General features: G+C 45.6%; 1 protein-coding gene across 2 annotated transcripts in view; it reads right to left on the bottom strand.

Moving 5' to 3' along the window:
• The window catches only part of ZNF76 (zinc finger protein 76), a 31316-nt gene extending 6884 nt beyond the window's left edge, over positions 1 to 24432 (bottom strand). Inside the window, exons 1-7 of one of the 2 annotated variants that reach the window (XM_036769151.1) lie at positions 24320 to 24432; positions 13441 to 13610; positions 4112 to 4192; positions 3869 to 3946; positions 3190 to 3389; positions 2033 to 2101; positions 1569 to 1685 (exon numbers count right to left, since the gene is read on the bottom strand). In XM_036769151.1, coding sequence (XP_036625046.1) covers positions 1569 to 1685; positions 2033 to 2101; positions 3190 to 3389; positions 3869 to 3946; positions 4112 to 4192; positions 13441 to 13513 — 618 coding nt within the window. In that variant the 5' untranslated portion in view covers positions 13514 to 13610; positions 24320 to 24432. Of the gene's footprint in view, positions 1 to 1568; positions 1686 to 2032; positions 2102 to 3189; positions 3390 to 3868; positions 3947 to 4111; positions 4193 to 13440; positions 13611 to 24190 lie in introns of both variants that reach the window. The other variant, XM_036769152.1, reaches the window with a different exon arrangement.
• Between the last annotated feature and the right edge of the window lie 431 nt (positions 24433 to 24863).

The raw sequence follows: 24863 nt of genomic DNA, 5'->3' as shown, positions 1-24863 counted from the left end.
TGGATACTACCTCCCTCAGCCTCCTCTCCCCTCAGACTGGAGGGCTGAAAGGTGGAGTCCCAAACTCCTCCCAATGCAGACTTTGGTCCTCCCGATCACTCTGTTCTGCAAAAGGAAGTCTGCAGGGTATCGGCTCCACGGAACAAGATGTCTCCCAACTCCTGCCCCCCCTTTCTAGCTTCCTTTTGTTTGCTGTCTTCCCCCATTAGACTGCAAGCTCTTTGAGGGCAGGGACTGTCTCTTTTTCTTCTCTTCCTTATTTGTGTCCCCAGTACACAGCGCCCAGCACACAGTAGGTGCTTAATAAATGTCGACTGAATTAAATATCCTATTTCAGATATGAGATATTTGGAATGGTGGTGTGGTACCACGCGGTATCATGGAGGGAGCCCTAGAATTGGAGTCAGAAGACCTGCATTAAAACCAAGAACCTCTCTTGGCTTTGGTTTCTTCACCTGAGAAATGGGGACAAGTTCTTTCGCAGGGTAATTGTGCCAGTGGAAGCATGCCAAGTCCTTCGTAAGCAAAGTGCTACGGAAGGAAGTCGGAGCTCATCCCTCCTCTAGCCCCAAAGACAAAGGTGACATCACCTAGAGATGCCTGGGGAGGGAAGGATGAGAGACACCTGGCAACGAGAAGTCTGACAGACGCACACCAAGCCAGAGAATGGAAGGGGATACATGTCATGAGCACACACGCCAGGGAGGCGGCGGCAAAGCAGACGATGGTATGTTGGACTCGGAGCCAGAAAGACCTGTGTTCAAATCTGTCCATGCCCACAGTACTCTGCCTCTGCAGAGAAGGGAGGGAGAGGCATTTTCTCCTTTCTCCTTGGGGGTCACGCTTCAGCATTGCAATTATAGCGTTCAGGTCTCTGCTAATGGCAGTTTTTATTCACATTCACTTATTGACTCCATGGAAATCCAGAAGAGGCATTTTTAAAAGATGTAGAAGATCTCAAGGCAGCCTTACTTATGTTCACGCCTCTCAGTCTTTTGTAGACCACCCGACTCGAAGGAAAACCAGAACCGATGGGTGGATACTGCCAAAAGGCTGAATTGGGCTCAAAGTGAAGAAGAACTTTTTAATAAAATGATACCTTTCAAGAATATAACAGGTTGCTTCCAGAAATGCTAAGTTCCTATCACTGGAGGTATTCAAGCAGAAGTTGGGTGCATAGTTGTCAGAATTTGGGACTATAAAAAAGGAAGGTTACATGAGGTAGAGGAGTAAGGGGTGCATTTTCTTTTATAGAAAAAAAGAAACTATTGGCTCTTAGAGGCCAGCTAGGGCTAGAGAAGGGCTCTGAGCCCCCTGGCAGCTCCCAATGCTAGAGGGCCCCTCTCAAGTGTCTCTTCTATCACCTTGAATAGAGACTTCTCTTTCTATGAGCCCTGTGTGCCTAGCCTCCTGTTCTTATATTAGGTCCTTACCATCTCGAGTAGGGTCTTGAATAGTAAGTATGAATGTATGGGGCGGGGTGGGGGGGAGCCCCATTTTGGCTAGACTGGAAGGACTGAGTTATAGCTCCAGGAATGGCACACCAAGCCACCTACTGGCAGACTTACTTTCAAGTGATGAGCGGTGGTGTAAAGGCGACCACAGCCCTTGTACCCGCAGCGAAATGCTCTATCTCCAACCTGCTGTCCTTTGCCATTGTGAGGGGGCTGGCTATTGTGCAGGACCTGCAAAAGAGAAATGGAGATCCTCACTCCCATCCTCCTGTCTGAGGGGAATGGAAGACAAATGGGGCAGAACAAAATAGTTCAAGCCTAAGAAATGGGGTTTGGCCTGCTAGGGAACCCTGGGTGAGGCGAGTGTCCACTAGGGAGACAGACAGACAGAGGCAGATCTGTTGTGGGGCATGCTGCAAAAGAAAGGAGTAGCTACATTTACTCTGGGGTGATTGAGGCAGAATAGACACAAAGGAGATCCATTCTCAGGCAGCCACATGAGCTGCAAACTGCTGGTACGGCCATAGCTGGGCTAAGAGAGCTCCCTAGTCCCAGACTTCCACCCGAACGGCACATACCTGGGGAGCAGCAACCCCGGACTCATCCATCTTCAGCTGAGAATTGACACCCTCCTCCACATCGGACACCTGTGGGTGGAAGAAGTATGAATGTGGGTGTTCCCTACTGTGTACAAGTACACTAACTGATCCCGAAGCTTCTGAGAAAACTTAAGACCAATAAATGAAAATGGGGCGGCCAGGCGGCGCAGTGAGTAGAATCAGGAGGACCTGAGTTCAAATTCGGCCTCAGACACTTGACATGCTTCCTAGCTGAGTGACCCTGGGCAAGTCACTTAACCCCAATTGCCCTGCCTCCCCCCTCCAAAAAAACCCCCAAAACAATAAATAAAAGTAACACCCCTTCACGTTTTAATAGCACATCCAAAGCCTTTTCTTTTAATATTGGGAAACTGAGGCCCAAAAAGGGAAAATAGCTTGCTCAAGGACATATAATCAGTGGGAGAGCTGAGACTAGAGCCCGGGTTTCCAGATTCTCCGTCTGCGGTTCTTTCCCCTGCACTCAAGAAAGGCACTTCTGCTCCCCTGGACTTCAGACAAATGGGCCAGACAACCAGGCCCAGAAGAAACATAATTTAGTGACCTTCAGGTATAGAATAAGCTTCACCCCTTACACAGATGTGCCACGGCTGTGACTATTATTATGTCCTAAAGTGCTGTGGCTAGTTTAGACTACCTGACCTGATCCCTGGCCATGGAGATGACTTTCCCAAAGAGCCATGAGTTGGGGGGGAGGGGGGAAAAGAGAGCGAGCGAGCACGAAGGGAAGGAAAGTAGAAAGTCTGCTGACTTAAGTGGCCATCACAAAGAACATGAACATCTGTCTAGTCCTTCTCAGACATGAAGACAGTTAAGCTACACTCAGCCCCAACCCCGCTGGATAATACAGCCTCCTATGCGGTCAGGGCAGATGAGGCAGTGTGCAAACAACTGTTGACCAGCAGTGACTTGTCAGCCCGTACCATCTGAGGAGGGGGAGAGGGAGGCCCTGGTAGAGGTTCCCAGGCCTGAAGGCTTGCTCCCTTCAGTGCCCACCACCCCTCACTCCCCTGGAGGCTGCCATATCCTGAGGGAGGAGAGAAGGGGAAGGGGATGACACCAAAAGATGCCATGGAGCCGAGTGGCTGGCTTTCCTCAGCTGCCAGCTACCATCCTACCTTGCTGGCATACTGCTCCAGGGCCACCACGGCATCTGCGCTGAAGGTTTCATCGTCCTCTGCTGCCAGGTCCTCCAGGCCCACTTCTGTCTGTACAGCCAGGACGGTACTCTCAGAGGGCACGGCCACTGGGTGGTGGATGTAGGCAGTGGAGCCATCTTCCAGCTGGACGGCTTCCAGGGCATTAGGGTCATAGCCCTCTGTGGAGAAGGCAAAAAGGGGCACAGTTGGCACACAGTAGCAACCACTGCTTTAACATCAGCATGCATCGTCTCAGTTGGAAGGGTCTCTTTCTCCTATGAGGATTTTCCAAGGCCCATGGATGGCTTTCATTCTCCCTAGAGCTAAAGGACATAGGATTTCCTGCCCACGGATTGCCCCTTTCTCAGGACAAGGTCTCGTAAAGAACCTTGCTGGGTAAGTGAACATTGTCGGTGATTTCTAAACCTCACCTCCCTGGAGAGCAATGATCCGACAACAAGCCAGAGGGAGTATAAGATCAGACCCTGTCCCAGTTAGATATGCAGGGAGACTGTTGTTTTGCAACAATAAAGATCTTGTGGGATCTTGCCACCCGTTATGCCCACACTTACCCTAGCCCCCTGCAAACTCCTAGGAGTGAAGATAGTGTTTGGCTCTACATCACCCCCTTTCCCTCCAGTCCCCCGCTGACATGCACCTTTGGGTGTGCGGTGTATATAGGCCATGCTGCCATCTTCCAGCTGTACAGGCTGTCCATCTTCAAAGGAAAGAGATTCTATAAAAGCCAACAAACAAACAAAAGAAAGGTGACCAATGACTCCCTTGCCCCAGGTCTTTTTTCACATCTACCTTCCAGGGCAGTTGTCTCTGGGCCTCAGGAAAGTCTTTGCTTTGGAGTCTGTTCCAGGCTGTCCTAAGCACAAGGAAGGCCTTCCCTCACCTTTCTCGACTGTCACTTGATGGATATAAGCTGTGGTTCCATCCTCGAGCTGAATCACTTGCCCTTCAAGTAATTTCTCTCCTGTAACAATGGAAACGAAGAGATGTTGATCGGAGACTAAGAAATGGCTGGCCTAATAATGACACCAGCAAGGAGCCACTTCTGTTTCCAGCCCTTTTCCTCACCAGTACGGGGCAAGGCACTCATGCTCATTTCTCTCCCCACACCACAGCTCCAGCTTGTGGGAATGGAGAAACCTGGAATGGAGACTGTTCATGAAACGGGAGCTCTGAGACTCCTCATATCACTCTCTCTGCCCATGACCTCCCAGGTTACCAGCACGAAGGGAAGGACAGGGCGACCAAAAGTTAATGAAATAATTGAGGAGGGGGGAAGAGAAAATAAACTCTAATAGCTAGAAGTTCATATTAACTCAATTAAAGTTAGACAAACATTTATTAAGTACCTACTATGTGCCAGGGACTATGCTAGGTGCTGGAGATACAAACACAAAAATGAAAGAGTATCTGCCCCCAAGGAGCCTAATTTTGGGGCAGGGGAAAAGTACTACCAAATGGGCAGGTTAGGAAAAGACTCCCGTAACAAACAACACTTGAGCTTGGCCTTGGATGGACCTATGGGTAAAGGTGAAGAGAGAGAATACTGCAGGTTTGGGGAATGGGGGGAGATGAAAAATAGCAAGATGGTTAGTTTGGTTGGTACGTGAGAGGTGGTAACATAAAAAAAAAGTGGAAAAATAAACTGAAGTCAGATTGGGATAGGCTTTAACTTTATCTTATGGGCAATAGGGAGCTACTGAAGCTTTTTGAGCAGAGGACATATGATGTGCATAGTCAAATTGGTCCTTCGGCAATATCAACCTGGCAATCATATAGAGGGTGTATTGCAGAGAGGAGACAATGGAAATATGGATACTAACTAGAAGACTATTAAAATAGTCCAAGTGAGAGGTGGTGAGGGACTGAACCGGGATGGCGGCCCTGTGCCAAAGATGGGGAGGCAGAAAGACTTGTCAATCAAATGGATATTGGAAGTGAAAAAGAAAGGGCAGTTGAGGATGATTCGAGAGTCTCAAATCTGGAGAGCCAGAAGCATGGTGGTGCCCTTGAAAGAAATGAGGCAGTTACAAGGAGGGGGGAGGTTGGGGGAGAGATAATATGGTCCATTTTAGACACACCGAGTTTGAGATGCTTATGCGATACCCAGGTAAATCGCTATTAAGCAGCGAGTGATACAAGAATGGAATTCAGGAGAGAGACAATGGTTGGACTGGTACATTTCAGAGCCTTGTACATAGAGACGATGAGATTGCTTAGAAAAACAGAGGGTCCAGGAAAGAAACCCAGGGTGAACCCATTCATAGGAGTACCCAAATAAAGTCCAACTATTTAAATTGTTAGTTGTCATATTTACTTATAGGATTTTCCCTTTTTATCCACTGCAATTTTAACTCTAAGTTAAAGAAGGGTTATGTGACTAACTTGGTTTTGGTCAACTGCCATCCTTCATAATTTTCCTAAGTCTTTGGTATTCTCATCCCAACACACCTTAAAGGGGAGTAAATTTCATACTATCACATAGCAAGCAGTGGAAAAATTAATCAGAGTCTAAGTTTCTTAAAATTCTTGCTTTCTTTTGTCTCAGTCCATTCCAAAAATGTTACTTTAAGCCAAAGTTTAAAAGAAGACAGAGAGAAAGAGAGATTGTGTGTGTGTGTGTGTGTGTGTGTGTGTGTGTGTGTGTAGAAGTGTCGTGTTTCAATAAGAGAAGGAAAATGATTACTAGGAAACTGAAGGGTACCATTTACATTCAGGATTTGCTTTCTTTTTAAGTTTCAGATTTAGAACTTCAGTACCTTTCAACCAGGAAAATAAAGGGTCAGGTAGTTAATGCAAGGTGGGAGGTAGAGTGTAACCCCAAAGAAGTGCTTTTGTCTGGAGCAAGGGGAGAGAGTTTGCAGAAAGAAGCTGAGTGCAAAAGTAGGATGGGCTGCCCTGAGAGGCAATCAAGCAAATGGTGGGGGAATCACCTTTTACAACTGAACGTTGCAAAGAGATTCCTATGCAGTTATGGTTTGGAATAAAAGACCCGTAGGGCGCATCCCAACTCTGAAATGGTGGCCACTGTGTGACTCTGCCCTCTCTTCCACCCTAGAAGGCAGCTCGATGTTCTTTTCATTTTGACCCCGCCTGTCTTTGCAAGTACAAAATGTGTTTTGCTAATTGTTTCAAAAGCCCCTGAGAAGTCTCTGCGGGTAGATGAAAGTTACAATTTCAAAATAACAGAAAAGTGTTGGGGTAAACGGGGTAAGTAGTTTTCCCCCCAGATTTTCTTCTAAAAACAAGAAGAACAGAATCCATGAAGAGGAAATGAATAACTAAAAGACGGAAATCTAAGAAGTTTGAAATAACACTTCAGAAGCGCTGGTAGTGAAACGATGTTCATGTCTTTCCTGAGAGCGCACGGAAGTGAGACACTGCAGAACCTCTCACTGTTCTAGAGAATCAGATTCAACCCAGGCTTCAGAAAAAAGCCTTACATGGCCAACAGATACACAAGATGGAAATATTTACTTGGCTGCTCGCAGTACTGTGACCTGGGTATGTGCATCAGAGTGAAGAGAAAAAAGGATACGTGGGCAGAAAAGAATAAACAAAAAAGGGGGGATGAGAAGAAGGAGACAGAGATCGAGAGAGACAGAATGAAGACACTAGGAAGGTAATAAAGGAGTGAAAACACATAAATTTCCCAAGCAAAGTAATTAGTCTATTACATAGGAGAAGACTGGACCATGAGACCAATGTTTAATATGGAACTGGTTTGTGATACGAAATATTGTGCTGGAAACAGTCCCTAAGCTTTTCCACTGTATTTTCAATAGAGGGGAAAGATGTCAGGGGGTTATTGTTGCACAGGCTATCACATGACAACCCCCTTCCCCCATGCCTGGAATGTACTCTCTCTTCACCTCTTCTTGCAAGGCTCAGTTTGGGTGTCATCTTCCATAGAAAGCTTTTCTTCATGACCCTGGCTCAGTGTTCTCTCTCCCCTCCAAATAATTTGCATTTATTTATCTGTTTATATATTGTATTTTTCCAGTAAAATTTAAGCTCTTGGAGGGCAGGGATGATTTAATTTTTCTTTGTATTCCAAGGACCAAGCACAATGCCTTGCACATAGTAGGTGCAACTAGGCACCACAGTGGATAGAGCACTGGGCCTGGAATCAGAAAGACTCATCTTCCTCAGTTAAAATCCAGCTGTGGACACTTACTAGCTGTGTGACCCTGGGCAAGTCACTTAACCCTGTTTATTTCCATTTCCTCATTTGTAAAATGAGCTGCAGTATCTTTGCCAAGAAAATCCCAAATGGGGTCATGAAGAGTTGGACATGAATGAAAAACAACACAATAAATCCTTATGGAACTGAATTAAATATTCTTAGTTAGAAAGAGACTCCTTTTGTAATCAAGGCTAGATACTTTTTTTCTTGGAGTCAGATATGTAATTTCCCTGGACAGGGAATTCCCAATGAGGAAGATGAGTACCTGCTCTGTCCATCCAGGGTCACAAACCTCTGTGACACACAGTATGCCATAAAAGTGGGACCTGAACATACACCTTCCTGCTTCAAACCAGTCTATCAATTACACTACGCTGCCTCTTTAGATGATGTTGTCTCAAAACAAGATGAATGCCTAAATCTAGAGGCAATGTCGTGAAATATGCTTTCAAAAGGTTCAGAGAAAAGAAAGGCAGGATCCCACGGATTAACATGCTTCAGAGGAAGTTAATCCAGAAAGGAAGGGAGATGCCCAATAATTACAATCTGAAGACTCAAATGAAAACAATTTCAATGAAGAAGAAAAATGGAATTTATACGAAGAGGTGGATATGGATACACAGGGAAGTCACCAACCAACTGAGATTTCTTATACAGAAAACAAAAGCAAGATCAGACAACAGAAGATGACTTTAAGAGTGTGGTATGGCTCTGTAAAAAACAGTGTCAGAACTGCTTAAGCACAGAACAAGTTGGGCTGGCAAGGGAAGCTATGGAGAACAAGAAAGGTTTCTTTAAAGTTATACTGGCAGAGTGGTTGTCGTCCTTTGTTCTCAAAGAGGACCAAAGTGACATCACTACGTTGGGGTCAAAGTACAATATGTACCTTGACTGTGGCTGATCTGATGAATACAAGCTTGGAAGGCTTTATCACAGGTTGGGCACAAATAGTTCACATGCCCATTTGAAGCAGAAATATCTCTAAATCTGCACATCTGATGTTTCCTTTGAGCTGTTTCAATTCTGCTTTGCTCATACAGCACAGTGCCTTCTCTGATGCGGACACGCCATGCTGGGCAAGCCCATGCCAGTGTCTTCCATGTCGCACAGCTGATTCCAAAGTTCTTCAGAGAGACCTTGAGAGTGTCCTTATCGTGCTTCTTCTGACCTTCATGTGAGCACCTGCCTTATGTGAGTTCTTTGTAAAATAATCGGTTAGGCAAACAGACTTTTGACATTTGAACCATGTGGCCAGCCCAGGGGAGCTACACTCCCTGCAGGAGAGTCTGAATGCTCAGCAGTTCAGTTTGTGAAAGGACCTCGGTGTTCGGTGACTCGTCCTGCCAGGTGATCTTCAGGAGCTTCCTAAGACATCTCACACGGAAGTGATTTAGTTTCCCGGCGTGGCGCTGGTACACTGTCCAGGTTTCACAGACGTACAACAATGGGTCAGCACAGTGGCTCTGTAGACCTTCAGGCTGGTAGTCAATCTAACATCTCTTCTCTCCCATACTTTCCTTCGGAGCCTCCCAAACACTGAGCTAGCTCTGGCCACACGTGCGTCAACCTCATTATCAACGTGTACACCCCCGGAAAGTACACTACACCAAGGCAAGTTAACTTATCCAAAGCATTAAAAAATTCTCCATTTGCAGTAACCAATGATTCCATGTATGGATGGTGTGGGGCTGGCTGGTAGAGAGCCTGTGTTTTTTTGGTATGAATTGTTAGGCCAAAATCAGCACAAGTAGCGGAGAATCAATCCGTACCATGTTAGCCTCAGAAGCTACAATGAGTACAAAAAATCACACACCGACTCTTCCACTTTAGTCTTGGTTTGTAGCCTTTTCAAGTGAAATAATTTACCGTTAAGGTGGTAGATGATCTTGACGCCGTGTTCTTCCTCATGGAAGTCATCTCACAACATTGCTGAAAACATCATACCAAAAGACATGGGAGCAAGCCACGGCCTCGCCTCCCCCCACTGGTGATGAGGAAACGTGGGAGCATTGTTCAGCATCCAGAACCCAGACAAGTGAGCCATTGTGAGACTGATGCACGATGAGGAGGAACTTCTCTGGGCAACCAAATTTTGCCCTAATTTTCCACAAGCCCTCATGACGAACAGTATTAAAAACTGTGGTGAGACTGAGCTCTGTCCTACTCCTGGCATTTCTTTTTCTACCAGTATGTCTTTCTTTGTTTTTAAATGAAATACTGGTAAATCAAAAAAAAAAAAAAAGAACAATCAAGGAAGGAAGAGGACCTTCACTTGAAGTGGACAGGACCGTGATCACTGATCACAGAGAAGAAGCAGAGGTGCTGAATTCTTACTTTGCTCCTGTCTTTTCTGCAAAGGAAATGGAAATGACAGAACACAAATGACTTACAGGGTTGAAACCCAAGACAAGCAAGGAGATAATCATCTAGCGCCTGGTTGCCTTTGATCAATTTAAGGCACTCGGCCCAGATGAACAACCACCTTGAATCTTGAAAGAGCTGGAAGATGGGATGGCTAGGCCATTGTCTTGGGTATTTGAAAGATCGTGGAAAAACAGGAGAGGTACCACAGGATTAGAGAAGGATAAATGTTGTCCTAATTTTCAAAAGGGGGAAGAGAAGATAATCTGCAAACAAGAGGCCAGTGAACATGATCCTGATTCCTGGGAAAACTCTAGAAGAGGTCATTAAAGAGATAGTTGGCAAATATCTATAAAGGAACCAGTGATGACAGGGCGAGTCCAGCTTCATCAAGAATAGGTCTGGCCAAATTAACCTCCTTTCTGTTTTAGATAGGGTTACTAAATCAGTAGATAAGGGGAATGCTGTTCATATAATTCACCTATATTGGAGCAAAGGTTTTGATAAAGCATCTCACTATTTTTGTGAAAATGGAGATTAGACAGCAATTCAATCAGAGAGATTCAGAAAGGGGAAGACAGGCAGAGTCAAAGGGCTGTTAAAGATTCAGTGAGTGTCAGTGCGGCAGCAGGTCTTCAATGGAGGACCCCAGGGTCTGTGGTTAACCCCATGCTGCTTGGCAGTTTTTGTCTATGACTTGGATAAAGGTATAGATGGTATGTCCATCAAATCTAAAGATGACACAAAGATAGGAAGAGATGGCTAGCTAGTGACTGACAGAGTTAGGACTCAAAAGGATCTTGACAGGCTAGAGTATTGGGCAGAATCTAGTAAGATGAAATTAAATAGGAATAAATGGAGTCTTACACTTGGGTATAAAAAAATCAACTTTATAAGTATAAGATAAAGGAGGCATAATGGTTAGACAGCATTTTTCTAATAAAAAAAAGATCTGGGGGTTGTAGTGGACTTCAAGCTCAGTATGAGTGAACAGTGTGACGATGTAGCAGTAAAAAAAAAAAAAAGGATAATGCAATCTTGAGCTGCATTAAGAGAGGCAGGTTCCAAGAATGGGGAGGTAATAATTCCACTGTATTCTGCTCTTTTAAGACCTCAACTAGCAGATGTGTTCACTTCTGGGAGCCACAGAACTGATGGCTGGGTTCCCCATTCTTGGAGGTCTTCAAGCAGAGGCAGGATAATCCTTTGGTTATTTCTTTGGCATGTGGGTTGGTCTAGGCCAGGGGTGGGCAACCTGTGGCCTTGAGGCCACATGTGGCCTTCTAGGTCCTGGGGTGCAGCCTTTTGACTGAGTCCAAGTCTTACAGAACAAATCCTTTTATTAAGGGGATTTGTTCTGTGAAGTTTGGATTCAGTCAAAGGGCGGCACTCGAGGACCTAGAGGGCCACATGTGGCCTTGAGATCACAGGTTCCCCATCCCTGGTCTAGGCTGATAAGAGTTTAAACTCTTATCTTCTGTAATGTCACTCTTAAATTAAATTTAACAAGTATCCATCCACACACATCATGGATTAGATTGGTTGTTTACAAGAAACTTATTCAAAAGAGATTTATCCCAAATTATGGTTTAGAAAAATGTTTTTTATCTACATTTTAGCTTTTCAAAGTGTCTAATTTTTAGATGATGAATTTTTACTGATGAATACAAATGTAGTTTGTTTAGTATCACTTAACCATTAGGAACACTGTAAAATTGTTCAAATAGCATCCCGTCTTGCACTGGTACCTTTGTGTACAGTTATAGCCAAAGGTCACCTCAGAAGGATAAAAAAAAACCAACCCCCCAAAACCCTAAAACATGAAGGATCCCTGCTGCTCAGAATTTCCATTTACACAATTCCATCTCTATCTCCCCAAAAAATATTTCAGTTCTCTGGTGGCAGTTATGAAGAATTAATTTCAGCCTGTTGTGAACATCCAGGCTCTTGGATTTAAGTGGTCCTGTTGATAAGACAAACACGGTCCTACTTAGTCATTCTCTTTCCTTCAAGAAATTATGGCCCAAACCTTCAATAAACTCAGTGCGCTCAGTGGCTCCCAAGTGCAAAGTTCCTGAGCTTTCTTGGTTCCCTACAGAAACATCAAGATCTGAAGAAGCAGATATTTAAGGCTGTCACATTTGCTCTCAGTTATTCCAACCCGGATCCTCAGCTATGCTTCTGCACTGTTTTCAAATCCATTCCACCCTTCTCCACAGAACTAAGAGCCCATCTTTTGAAGCTTAGCTCAAGACTCCCTTCTTCTGTGAAGCCTTTACTGAGTCCATCACTTCACAGTGATCCTGACCTCTCCTGCACTCCCACAGAAATCAGCATCCCCTGTCTTGTAATACTAGTTATCATTTTAGTCACATATGATGTAACTCTTGGGTAATGAGCTCTCTCTCAGTAAACCACACAGGAGATCAGCCTCAATACTAACTACGTAGTAATACCTTCTAGCTGATCTTCTCACGCATTCTGTGAGCTCTTTGACACCAGGGATTAAGGAGCAAGACCTATATTTCTTTGTACCCTCCTCCCCCCAACTTTCTTGGCCCAGCACATAGCAGAACTCAACAAACACATTTTCACTAATCAATTTCTTTTAAAACTTAAAAGCTAAAACTTAAATACAAAATAAGAAAAGGAAAAAAAAAGCATTGCCATGTACACAGCAGAATGTAAGAGAAGACTCCAAATACAGCAATAATTTCCATTTCAAGAAAGCCTATATAATAAATACCACACATTGTGTTCAGAGCTGCCCATCTTTGCTTCCTTGTAAGTTTTCTTTTGTTCTCTGCTGTACGTTTTCTTTTTAAAAATTTTATTTATTCATTTTTAGCTTTTAACATTCGCTTTCATAAGATTCTGAGTTCTAAATTTTTCTGCCTCCCTCTTCTCCCTCCTCCCCAAGACGGCCTGAAATCTGATATAGGCTATGACCCATGTTTCCACATTTTGACTGATCAATCTTAGAACGCAGGGTCCTGAGACGCTTCATGAGAATACTGAAATGAGGAGTATATACACAAGGAAAGATGCTGTAGTCGGAAGGACACTGGAACAGGACTTGGAGGCCATGTGTTGGAATCCTGGTTCTGCCCCTTGGATGTGTCTCACCCTCTGTTTTCTCCTATTTAAAACAAGAGGACTGGATGAGACTATCTCTAAGGTCCCTTCCAGATCTAAATGTTATGATCCTATGGTTACAAAGCACAGTGGAAAAGACTTGGAGTCGAGAAGACCTAGGTTCAAATTTCCCTTCTAATACTAGATATATAACCTTGGACAAGTCACTTGAGCTCTTTCGGCCTCATTTTCTCATCTGTGAACGGGGGATAATAATGCCTGTACTACTCACCTTACACGGTTATTGTTAGAACTGTTACTGTCATATTGTTGTAAAGAGATAATAAAGTTAAACGCTTAAACACTAGTTAAGTGTCAGCTATTGTGATTATGCTGAGTGAAGACAGAGGTCCGACAGCATGTTGAGAATGAGAACTAACCAACAGCAGATCCTGCTTCCAGCACCTGAGAGGATCTGAGGATTAGCAGTTAGGATGTGGGACCCACATATGTAGCTCTTCTCCAGGTGACTGCAGCGCCCCACGGTTGATGGGCTGTTAGGTTTGGGGGGCATTCCTAAAAACCTTTACCTTTGACAGCTTGTTGGATGAAGGCTGTTGTCCCATCACTGAGGGTCACTGTCTGCAGTCCCAAGTTCTCCATGGCACACTGCCTCTTGCACTCTCAGGCATGAATTTTGGTTTGAGGTAGCCCTGGAAGCCACAGCTGGGTGAAGAAGTCTTCCTTTTAGGTCACAAATCTGACGAGAGAACAACGACACACTGTCAATCACACAGTTCTGTTCTGCTGAAAGGCATTTAGGAAGGAGCAGCCGAGGCCTAGAAAGGAAAGTGGGCAAACCATTTCAGTATAATCATCAGAATTTTCAATAAACATGTTGAATAATTGATCAAAATGGAGAATACAAATGAAATACAGGCATTATGGTCATAAGACTTGGAAAGTAAGAGTTAATTTATCAAAGCCCATTTTCCAATGGAATGCTATGCTAAAGAGGGGCATAATGGAGGGCAGGCAGCTGATAATTCTTACTGCTGCTACTTTTCAGGGTCCATGAGGACAAGAGCGGGAGATCACTGATTGTCAAGATCAAGGCCCCAAAGGCCTAACCTCTATCTATGCTGTAAATAGGAGTTGTTGTCACCTGTAGAGCGGTGCCTCTCTGAAGCTGCAAGGACATACATGCTTGTGAACCCTTGCCTAGCTACACTCCACAGAGAGCATAAACCAGGGCAAAGAGCGGAGGTCTGCTGCCCCAGCCTTAGGAGGCACAACTCTTGCTGTCTGCTGATAGTGCTTCTTGACCCTAAACCCAGTCTGCCTCCTTGGATACTTGTAACCTACCTGCGCTGATCTCCTAGGCTGATTCTGGACCTAGACCCTTCACCTGGATTTATATGCCCCTATCTACTTCAAAGTACCTCCCAGAACTGATGTCTAATTTGTCTCATCAGACTCCTGGTCAAGGCCTGTTCTGTCCCGCATGGGCACCATCCAGATCTCCTCTAAAGGAAGGGCTTGATAAAAAGCCCATCTTTCCACCCAAATGCCAACCCCGCCAAACAGCCACGCAGGCATCACTGGTTCAATAGAAACCTGTGAGTCAGACTGCCAAGAGAGGTCAGGTCTTCCTCATCGGGAGTAACCGCTTACTTTGATTCGTCTGAACACAGACTGCGCTTCCTGCCCTGTACAAAACCTCAGTGGGGCATACAGTCACATTCTCGGTACAGCAAACACTTACTGAACGCTTACCGATCGGTAGCTGGAGAAGAATGATGATGAAAGGGCTGAAGATGAAGAGAACAGGGATGATAATGACAACAACAAAATATGGATTTGAAAGGTAAATATACACAAATTTTAATGATAAATTTGTATCTTTTGCTGTATGCATATATGTGTGTGTGTGTATGTGTGTGTGTGTGTGTGTGTATACACACACACATACATACATTTTTTCCTTTCAAAGAAACTGGTTTTAGGGGTGAAGCCTATATTTTGGAAGGGCAACATGGTATTGTAGATTGGACTGCAGTTAGATAGATTTGGGTTCAAATTCCTCCTCTGATGCTTGTGTGACCGTGGGCCAATCACTTAACTTGCCTGTCTCAGTTTTCTAATTTGTAAAATGGGGTGATACTTGTAGTATCGTTCTCAAAGGGTTAAGAGAAAATGCGTGTCAAATGCTTTTGAAACTTTAAAGCACTAAAGTATCAGTAGAGAGACAGCATGGTACGATGGAGGCCGAGCGGGCCTCAGGCAGGAAGGCCTGGGTTGAGTCATGTCTCTGCGATCCTCAGAGTCTCACTCAACCCCTCAAGGCCACACATATGTCTCACAAACCGTAAGCTGCACATCAGTGACCATCTATATTGGTAGAAGTTTCCTGATTGAAAATTCCCTATGCTAACAACATTATAGTTCTGGAATAGAATGGAAATAATCCTTTATATAGTTAAGTCAATTCTTACCTCCTAGTGCTTGCTCCAAATTAACCCTAACACATTTAATATTTAGTCTCATCTGTTTATAAACTTTTAACAATTTTTATTGCTTTTCTCCATTATTTCACATATGTGTTATATATATATATATAAATCTGTGTATATATATACATAAAATTAAAAAAAAAAGAACTTTAAATAAAGCCTAGCTAATACTGAATATAGTGGACTGTTTTTCAGTTCCCAGATATCATTATATTCCATCTAATATGTATCATTGTCATCTTTTAAAGTCCCACCACAATCATCACGGTGTTGGGGGGAGCCTGTTTTCACAGCCCTATGTCAGGGCAAGCGCTGACAGGCCCTACCAAGGTACTAAGGAATCCCAGATGGGCCTGGAAATGGACTATGGAGCTCTTAGCCCAGCTACGTTCAAAGACATTCCACTCCAGAAGACAGGCAATTAATTGCAGAAATCCGCATATGCATAATATACAAATTAAAGGCCCACCTAAATCATCTCACAGCAATGGCACCGATTGACTTTTAAAATTCTAATCAGCTTTTTAGTATGGTTCCAACTCAGCTGCTAGAAATCTACACACATGATCTGCATCAGACCTGTGAGGAAGATTAGGTAAAGTGGATTAGGGAATGTTTGGGGCCACAGCAACTCATGAGAATGTTTAAGGCATGTCTACTGGGGTTTGGCTTCTGTACCAGTGGAAAGAGTACTCATACAGGTGAAATGATGGATCTTTAATTCAAAGAAGAACACAGCAACCAGTGTCACAATTTTTCTTAAAACATCATATTTGGTTTCAGCCTGTGGTCATGTGTTAAGACATGGAAGGAGTTGTGATCTTCATCTGTGGAGGGGACATCCACTCAGATGAAATCATCAAGCTGTGATGTATTAAAGCAAATGCTAAGGCAGTCACTGACTTTAGGCATAAGTCAAAGCAGACAGTCTGGGGAATACTGAAAATTGTTCCCTATCCTGTCCCGCAATGAAATGGTGGGTACTCCAAAATATTCTTGCTCTGCCGTGTCCCAGGTTTATGGGAATTAGGCAGTTGCTATGGCACGGTTCACTGCTGTAGTTTCTCCCCCAAAGTGCTAATGGTGTACTGGGAATTCAAACCACACAGATGATGAGAGAAGGATATGAGCAGTCAGGTAAGGAGTCGGATTTACTCTACCTTTAAGTGTCTGTCTATTCCGACACAAGCAATTGATTCTATGTAATAACTGCTCATTAATGTAAACATGGTAAAAAAAAAATATTAGGAAAAGTTTTTCGCTCCTTCTCTAGCTATAAAATGGACCATTCATATTAATACTTTACACAAACTCCAAAGTAGAAAAATAAAGGTGTATTGGGGATTGGGAATTATGTGGGGAAAAAAACCCCTCATTTTTTCTTGATATTCTTTTCAATGATAGGTGGAGGGGGGAAGAGAGGTAGAGACAGGGCAGGAAATAGAAGAATAGATACTGTATTTGTCTCTTTGATTTGTTTTAGTTGAGTTCTAAACGGATCCACACTCCAGCCTAGGGTCATCTTTAACCAAATACACCTGTTCTCTATCCCATCACAAGGGCCACTGAGAATACCACCGAACATTTGGAACAAAGCTGTCTGTGCTCTTCCCGATCCACAGAGAAAGTGAATCCAGAAGCTAAGTAAGCAAACAAATCTAGTTTGCTTAGAGAGGAAAAAAATGGAGGATGGTTTCATTTTGATATGAAATTTAAGACAATATCCATGAAGAAAACTTCACAGCCAAAAACAAAATCATAGACTCTTACAACTGAGTTTTGTCATCCAGTCTAACTCCCTCCTTTTTTGGATGGGCAAATTGAGCCCCTCAGATGAGAAGTGACTTACCCAAGGTCATTCAGGGAGTCGATGTCAGAATTAGAATTCAGATCCTGATTTCCTTCCCTATGCTTCCCTTTTACACTAGGAAAACTGGCAGGACTAATGGTAAGTGACAATTAAAAAATGAGCTTTGAGAACATGCTATAAAATGATTTAAGTGTTTGTTATTTTGTGGGATGATATATTTCTGCCCCCCCCCATTGTAGTTTAAAAAATTGGCTCCGGGGGCTTCTACAAAGCAAAAACCAAATGGAAAACAGGAAATTAATTACAGAAAACTGCCATTAATGTAGTACACAAATTAAAGGCATATCTAAAGGAACTCACAGCAACGGTACAAACTGATTTTAAGATCCCAAGTAGCTTTTTAATATGATTTAAACTCAGCTGCTAGAAATCTACACACATGATCTGCATTAGAGCCACGAAGATTAGGAAAAGCAGATTGTTCTCCATTCCAAAGGACATTCAACATGCTGAATTTTACAACAAACTGCCATCTGTTTAGCCAAAACAAATACTTTTAAAAATCACATTTTTATCCACAGGTTCAAAACCATTTTAATACATCACTTGTGTACGAGTACCTAACATGATAACAATGGCTAAGTTTAAAATCAAACTTCAGCAATGAAGGAAAAGCTGAGGCAAAGATATTTTAGAATATAAGGATCTTAAGGGTCCGTTTACACAGTAGTGAATAAGTAAATTTAAATTTGAAATTCTCCATCTTGTTTCTTTATTTTTGTTATGACACACAAATAAGGTGAATTTACTCTTGTTGTATGAAAATAATTTACTACTGGCTGAGGTACCACAAGCCAGGCAAAAGCTGATGATGGTTGCATCTTATTGAGAAATATCACTCCTGAAGACAAGTTTGCATGTAGGATTTTGGATCTCATAAGCTTACCAAAAAGTTCCCAAGTTCATCTTTAATCCCAGTGTCATGGGCTAAATGTTTTTTCTCCCTATAGCCTGTTTTCCGTATGCCTCCCTGCTGACATTCCAGTTACTTTGAATGACTGACGGAGGTGTGACCCCACTGCTGGAGGATCCCTCCAACGATGCCAGTCACAACCCATCTGCACCATTTGGTCCTGTGAGCCTCTACTGAAAATCTCTCATTGGGGGAGCCACGCAACATGCTGGAGGTCATCCTCGAGGTCGGCTGACATAGGAATACCATCACAGCTATCTCTGGGTGAACTCTCATTCTTACTCTATGACAGGACCCTGCTGTTTTCCCATCACACCACTCTCTGATGACATCCTTTGCTCAGCTTCTCCTGGGCAGTTCCTCTGGTTTCAGTTAGCATGAGTATGGCGGCTGGTCTGAGTCAGTTCATCTACTGGTATGTCCACCTGTTTGCCACTAGACAGAGCTCCCACATTTAGAGTACCAATATTTACATTATCCTGAGTCCCCCCTATACCTCAGTCTACCTCCTTTCTACCGCTCCACTACCATTATACAAGCAAGGGCTGGGGGTGGGCGTAGTCACACAGCACAGAAAATCATTTTGTCTTTTTCTGTTTCACGCATGCAGCTGGCAAAGATTTTATTGTCAAGTGTCTAGCCTATTGGTGACTGGATTTCTGAAGCTAGCTAGGCTATTCCTAAGAAAGAAGACTAAGGTCGTTGCTGGGACCACACTGAAAGTCTCACTAGCATAGTACTAGGCATTCCACTGGCATATCCTTGGAGAACCCAGGATGATTTCCCCTGTAACCATCAAGAGGACTTTGTGAAGGAGAGCTTCTAAGTCAGCATCTGTCAGACCACTGTAACAGCCTTCTTAAAAGTCTTCTCACTTCCACTCTCTTTCCTCCAATCTGTCCTTCACACAGCTGCCACAGTAATCTTTCTTGTACACAGATGTGCATCATATTACTCAAAGATCTCAAACGGCTCCCTACTGGCCACAGAGAAAAGGACCACTCAAGGCCCTTCGTGCTCTGGTACCACTTCACTTTTCCAGCCTTATCTCGTGTTACTCCCTCCTATTCATGCTATATGCCATCCCCAAAGCACATCTTGGTCTCATATATCTAAGTCTGTTCACTCTGTTCCCTAAGCCTGAAATGTCTTCCTTCACCCACTTTACATTAGGGAATAACCAAAGATTTCTGAGCAGAGAAGTGACATGACCAGATGTATGTATAAGAAGGGCAGGACCAAGAAAGATTCAATGTTTTCTTAATTGGATATATATTTTTAGGTTTTATTGATGCCTTTTGTTTATTTCCAGATACATTCCTCCCCCACCTTAGCAAGAGAGCCTTCCTTGTAATAAAAGGGAAAACAACCCTTAATCTGCTATTCTTCAAACAGCTGGACCACACTGTGGTACATCATGTGCTGCGTGGGGGCGCATTTTCACTGCTGACTGCTATGAATAAGGGCAGATATCACATGTCCTTAAGACTGCCTTTAGGGAATCTTGGTAACACTTAAAGGAATGCTCCAGAACATGCTTTGCTCCAGACAATTCTAAGGTCCTCTGTTCATGAGATATATTGCTGGTTCAGTGAAATTGTGGCTACGTTTCTGGAGCACGATTAGGCTCAGAATTTTATACTGACAGTTCATGTGTTTTTCTTAGAATTACATGTGAAACTGGCCAAACTTAATGAGGCACCATCCACACGTCACAACTATAACAATGGGCGAGTCTCACAGATATCCATTCACATTCTGATTTTGATCTTAACACTGTGTCCTCTCTGGTTTGGATTTGGGGGACCCGGGTTTCTACAAGTGGTATTACTGTGAACCAAGCACTCAACATCCTCAGAATTTCAGTTCTCTCATCCGTAAAACGAAAAAAAATACTCATTTTACACTTCTCCAAGAACTGCCAGGAAAGTGCTTAGCAAACCTTAAAGGGAAATACACACATACCTCTACGTGTTATTTTATTAAAATTATTCTCTTTCAACGGTAACATGCTACCAAACAAAATAATCGATTTGCCAAAATAACAAGTTAGTTGTAACTTTCAGTGGAAGAGTTATCTAACTGCTTGACGGATGCTGCAATGTATGTCACACCGACAGCACAGGAGAGAAAGCACCCAGGTTTTCTGGGATTGGTTAGTTGGACCAAAGTGACATCCAGTCTTGGCTAACCCATTTACTTTGATCATGGAGTACAATTACGTAGTCCCTAGCAGGCCCAGAGATGATCTTGGATAGCTGCTGTCAGTACCTTGTTTCTGCTATAAAAGCACTGACTGCATTTTTGTCTTGCTCATATACCTCGGTTTTTATCTACATTAAAAGCACAAGGGCCAGGGTACAGCTGGATGATGTTAGCAGGTCCAACGAAAAGCACCTGAAGGCCAATCCCACTGATCCCTTCACTCATTTGTTGGAGTGTATACACGGCATCCTGCTAGTGAATTATCTCTTTCTCATCCAATTCTCACATTCAGAAGGGCTAATTTTTCTTGCCAATGGGGAGTGAGAGAACACAATCCATATGCATGTGGGCTTTAAATGACTCCGGCCAGTGACCAGCCAATCAGGATGAGAATGGGTGTCTAAGACTACCAGGGAGATGAATAAATGGACTCTTCCCATGAGATGAAGAGCAAACCTTAAAACAACAAACTGAAAATAACCGTAAGGGAATGGGCTTCCAGACCCTGATGTGTACCGACCCTGTTCTTTACTATCCTTGAAGAGTTTAAGGAAATATGTCTACATAGGAAACTCTCAATTAAGTATTTGTCAAATAAAAAGTGTATATACTTATCATATCACAAGCTCTGGGAGTAAGGGTAATAATAACTCACATACAGTAGGCACTTAATCAATGTTTGCAGAATTAACTACTGTCAAGAAGCTTTACTACTGTTTAGTAATTAAAATCTTAACAAAGCATGGGCCCACAGCGAAGGAATGAATGACAAGTAACATTGTATCTCAGTTTCAAACCAAGCTCACAAAACCCAATTTGAATCCAGAACCCAGGGCTCCTTTATGCCTTCTATCCCTTATTACTTGTTGGGATAGGATCTAAACTTACCACTGAGTCTAGCCTTCTTAACTACCATCAATTAGCCTCCCTCTCCCAGTTATCCGATCTGAAGACATTTTACTCCCAAGTTAATCCTCTGTGGAAGCCAGGCTAGTCACCTTACTATCTCTGTTCCTGCCTCCACTCATCGTTTTTCCCATCTTGCTTCCAGAAGCTTTCTGATCCACAGGCACAAGGTCCTTCGAGAACCAGCTCAAGACAAAGCCTTCCTCGCAAAGCCTGCTCCCCCTCAAATCACTTCCTAGCTTACAGAGGCAGCCAGACAACCAGGTGGTCTCTGAACGTCCCTTCCTGATCTACTGAAATACTGAATTTGAAGTCATCACTATCGCACTTTAGTTTTCAAACGCTTAGAGACACAGTCTTTCGCTGGATCCATACACGGTCTTAATCAACGCCTGTGAGCGTGAACTGCAGTTGCTTCATGGAATTGTGCCTGCCTTTTCTGTACTGCCTGTGCCCTCCGGGCCTCCAAGTTCTCTGAAGCACTCCGAGGAAGGACCAGAAACTGAGGGTTACCAGACAGCCTTCCCAGTGACTCTGGTCTTTCCCAGCCCTAGTCCCTAAGATCCATTGCCTCACTAGGCTCTTAGCCCTAGCCCCACTCCCTCCCCCTCCTCACTAATGGAAGCTGCCAGATGGTAGCAAGAGCTGTAGTGTAAGAGTCAGTGGGCGAGAGTTGACCTCGGAGGAGAGCCAGGGCAGGGCACTTAATGACACGCTTAGTGACAGGGCTGAACAAAGCATGGAACAAAAGGAAAACACCCAAACAAGCAGATGAATTAATGGCGCTGGGGTGTTGACTTTCGTTATCGGTGTACTAATGTCTCTTGGACAGAGGAAGCCAGGTTTGAGGGCTGAGATACCATCTCCTTGAGCTACATAAACATGACTCGGGCGAGCACAGGGCACTTTTCCTCAGTAGTGCTGACCGAGGCCCACACACTCTGATCTAAATACATGCTCGTCTTCAGTACCAGAAATAGTGAGGGGCCAAAGACTAACGCTCAGCATGGCGTTTAACATGAGGGATTGAATCTCTGCCCTTGGAGGGGCACGTTCATCCAATGTACGTAGAAGCCAGCGCCAGCAGCAGGCACCTCTCCTACTAGTATTCCTGACTGTGGATCGAACCCTTGGCTTCTCCCTCTGCTTCTCCTCCCTGCATGTGCTCATCTCCGGGTTTGGGGCCGCAACAGCTGAGGGCTGTAAAAGCCATCTTGGGACCAACTCTGCCAGCCACAGAGAGATGCTGTGACTGAGCTGAGAACCGGGCATTTCAACGGCACCTTAACTCTGGCTCAGGCTCTGCCTCCTTTCAGCCTGAGAAGCCTGGATTAGAGTGCAGCAGGACAGAGTCGTGGGCAAACCTCGGGGCAGCGTCGGCACTGAAGGACAAAGCATCCTGTGTGTGTGGCGGGGTCACGCACGTTTATGCTTCATAAACACTGGTAGGGCAGTAACATGTGCTTCCAAGGGGAACGCAGCTTCGGCCACTTGGAACCGGGAGCGAGAGAGCTCGGTGACTGAACTGCTGTCAGGAGCCTCAGATCCCTGACAGTCCCGAAGGGTGATGGGGGACGGACAGACGCCTCATGGTCAGAATGTCTGGGGCTCAAGGAGAAAGAAGGGGGCCTCAGGAAGCAGGAGGTCCTTGCTGAAATGCATTTGTTAGGAAGGTGGGCATGGAGTCGGATGAATGGGGACTAGTGGGGCGGGAGGTGAAGAGGAGAAGACATCCGTGAGAACTCGGGGCTGGGGATCTGAAGGGAGGGACAGGGCAGGATGGATGCGGTCCTAACCTAGGAAGCTTGGGGGGGGGGGGTTATGGTTACTGGGAATCAGAATCATTGTGGGGAAGGGGGTGGGCACTTTCACATAAAATAGGATCTTAGGCCAATGGGGGGCATTTTGGGGAGGGGTATTAGTCAGTGGGTCAAGGAGCATTTATTAAGCACTTACTGTGTGCCAGGCACTGTCTGAAGGCTGAAGACTAGCCCTGGGGGCACCAAGAGCAGGAGAGGTGTTAGGAAAAGGAGAGTCATGGGACCAAAATGAGTGACTAGGGGTATTATGGGATAAGGAGGTTCTAGAGGAGGTTCCGGGAATCGGCCATGGAGTCAAACTACCCTGACACCTGCAGAAGAAAACGGTATTATTAACTTCCCTGGATCCTTTTGGGGCAGCCGGGGGTCAAGATGGACCCGAGTTTAAGGTTGGACCCCGGGCAAGTCCCTTAAACGCTATCTCCCTCAGGTTCCTCAACTGTAAATACAGGGAAATCACAGCACCTACCTCCCGGCGTGGTTGTGAGGATCAAATGAGGTAATGTGTGTACACAGTCCTTTGCACAGTGCCTGGCAAACAGTAGGTGCTTAATAAATGCTCGTTTCCCTTCCCTCGGGGATCATCGGAACCAAGGGCCGTGGAGTGTGAGGCCCCAGAAGCTCTTATCTTGTGCCTCTCACGTGGCAGCACCTCTAGGGCCGGAAGGGATCCCAGGGGTCCAACCCCAGCATCCCATGGCCGGGGAAGCCGAGGCCGGGCGGGTTAAAGGACCGGCCCAAGGTAAAGCCTCACAGCGTGGGCACGTGCTGTTGACTGACAGCTTGACGTTGGGTGCAGCGTGGCCCTGACCCGAGGTGCCGGGGATACCTCTGGGGCACAGGCTGAGGGAGGGGGTCACGGGGCACAAGGCCCAGGAGGCGTCTGGACTGAACCGGCAGACGTGGGGAGGGGGGGACGGGTGGGTCCAGGTGAAGAGGGGGCAGAGTGCAAAGGTCACGAGGTCAGCGGCGGGGGGGGGCGGGGAGGACGCCTGATCACGCGCGGTGGGGGCGGGTCACGGGAGGCGGGATGGGGGTGGGGGGGGGGCCCGGACCCTGCTCTGGGGAGGGGGCGCTCTGAAGAGGAGCCGGGTCGGCTCAGGCCGGGCCTACCTTCCTTCCCGCCCGGATGTCCCATTTGGGCTGGAGAAGGTTGGGCATGCCGGACTCGGGGCCTCCTATCCCCCTAGAGCCCCGAGCCCGCCCGGGGACGGCAGCCCCGCTTTCCCCGCAGCCACCGACCTGACAGCCCCCGAGGCCGACTCCGCCGACGGACCGCCATGCACCGGGCTTCTCTACCAGCGCCGGCCCCGCAACCCGCCTGCGCCATAGCCCTCCCGCCCGCGCGCTGTGCTGCCTCGCCTGAAATACAGGTTCCGGGGCCAGAGTCCCTACCCCACCCACCCGCCCGACGGCCGCGCCCCTATAGCCACCCCGGAACCTGCATGCCTACAGCACAGCGCGCCCGGCTTCCGCCCCCTGGGGAGGCGATTCTTCTGCTTATCCTGGTTCCGGGGCCACCAGGGCTCTGGTCCGAGTCTCTCCGAGGCTCCCTCCCTGCCCCCGCCTCGCCCCTCCCCCCTCGAGGGCTGACGCCAAGGTAGAGGGGCCCGGGGGAACTTAGAGCTAGGGGGCGTGATGGCGTCATGACGCCGCGCCGGGGAGGTGTTCCTGATGTTAGGCGTCGCTATGGCAACCGGGCGACCCGCCGCCTCTCTTACCTTCCGGTCTGGATAAATCCTTTTACTCTTCTCCTAAGGGGTTTGGGAGGCGTGCGGGACGCCCG

The sequence above is a fragment of the Trichosurus vulpecula genome, chromosome 7, assembly GCF_011100635.1.
Source record: "Trichosurus vulpecula isolate mTriVul1 chromosome 7, mTriVul1.pri, whole genome shotgun sequence".
NCBI lineage: Eukaryota > Metazoa > Chordata > Mammalia > Diprotodontia > Phalangeridae > Trichosurus > Trichosurus vulpecula.
This window is presented reverse-complemented; position numbering and strand designations above follow the sequence as displayed.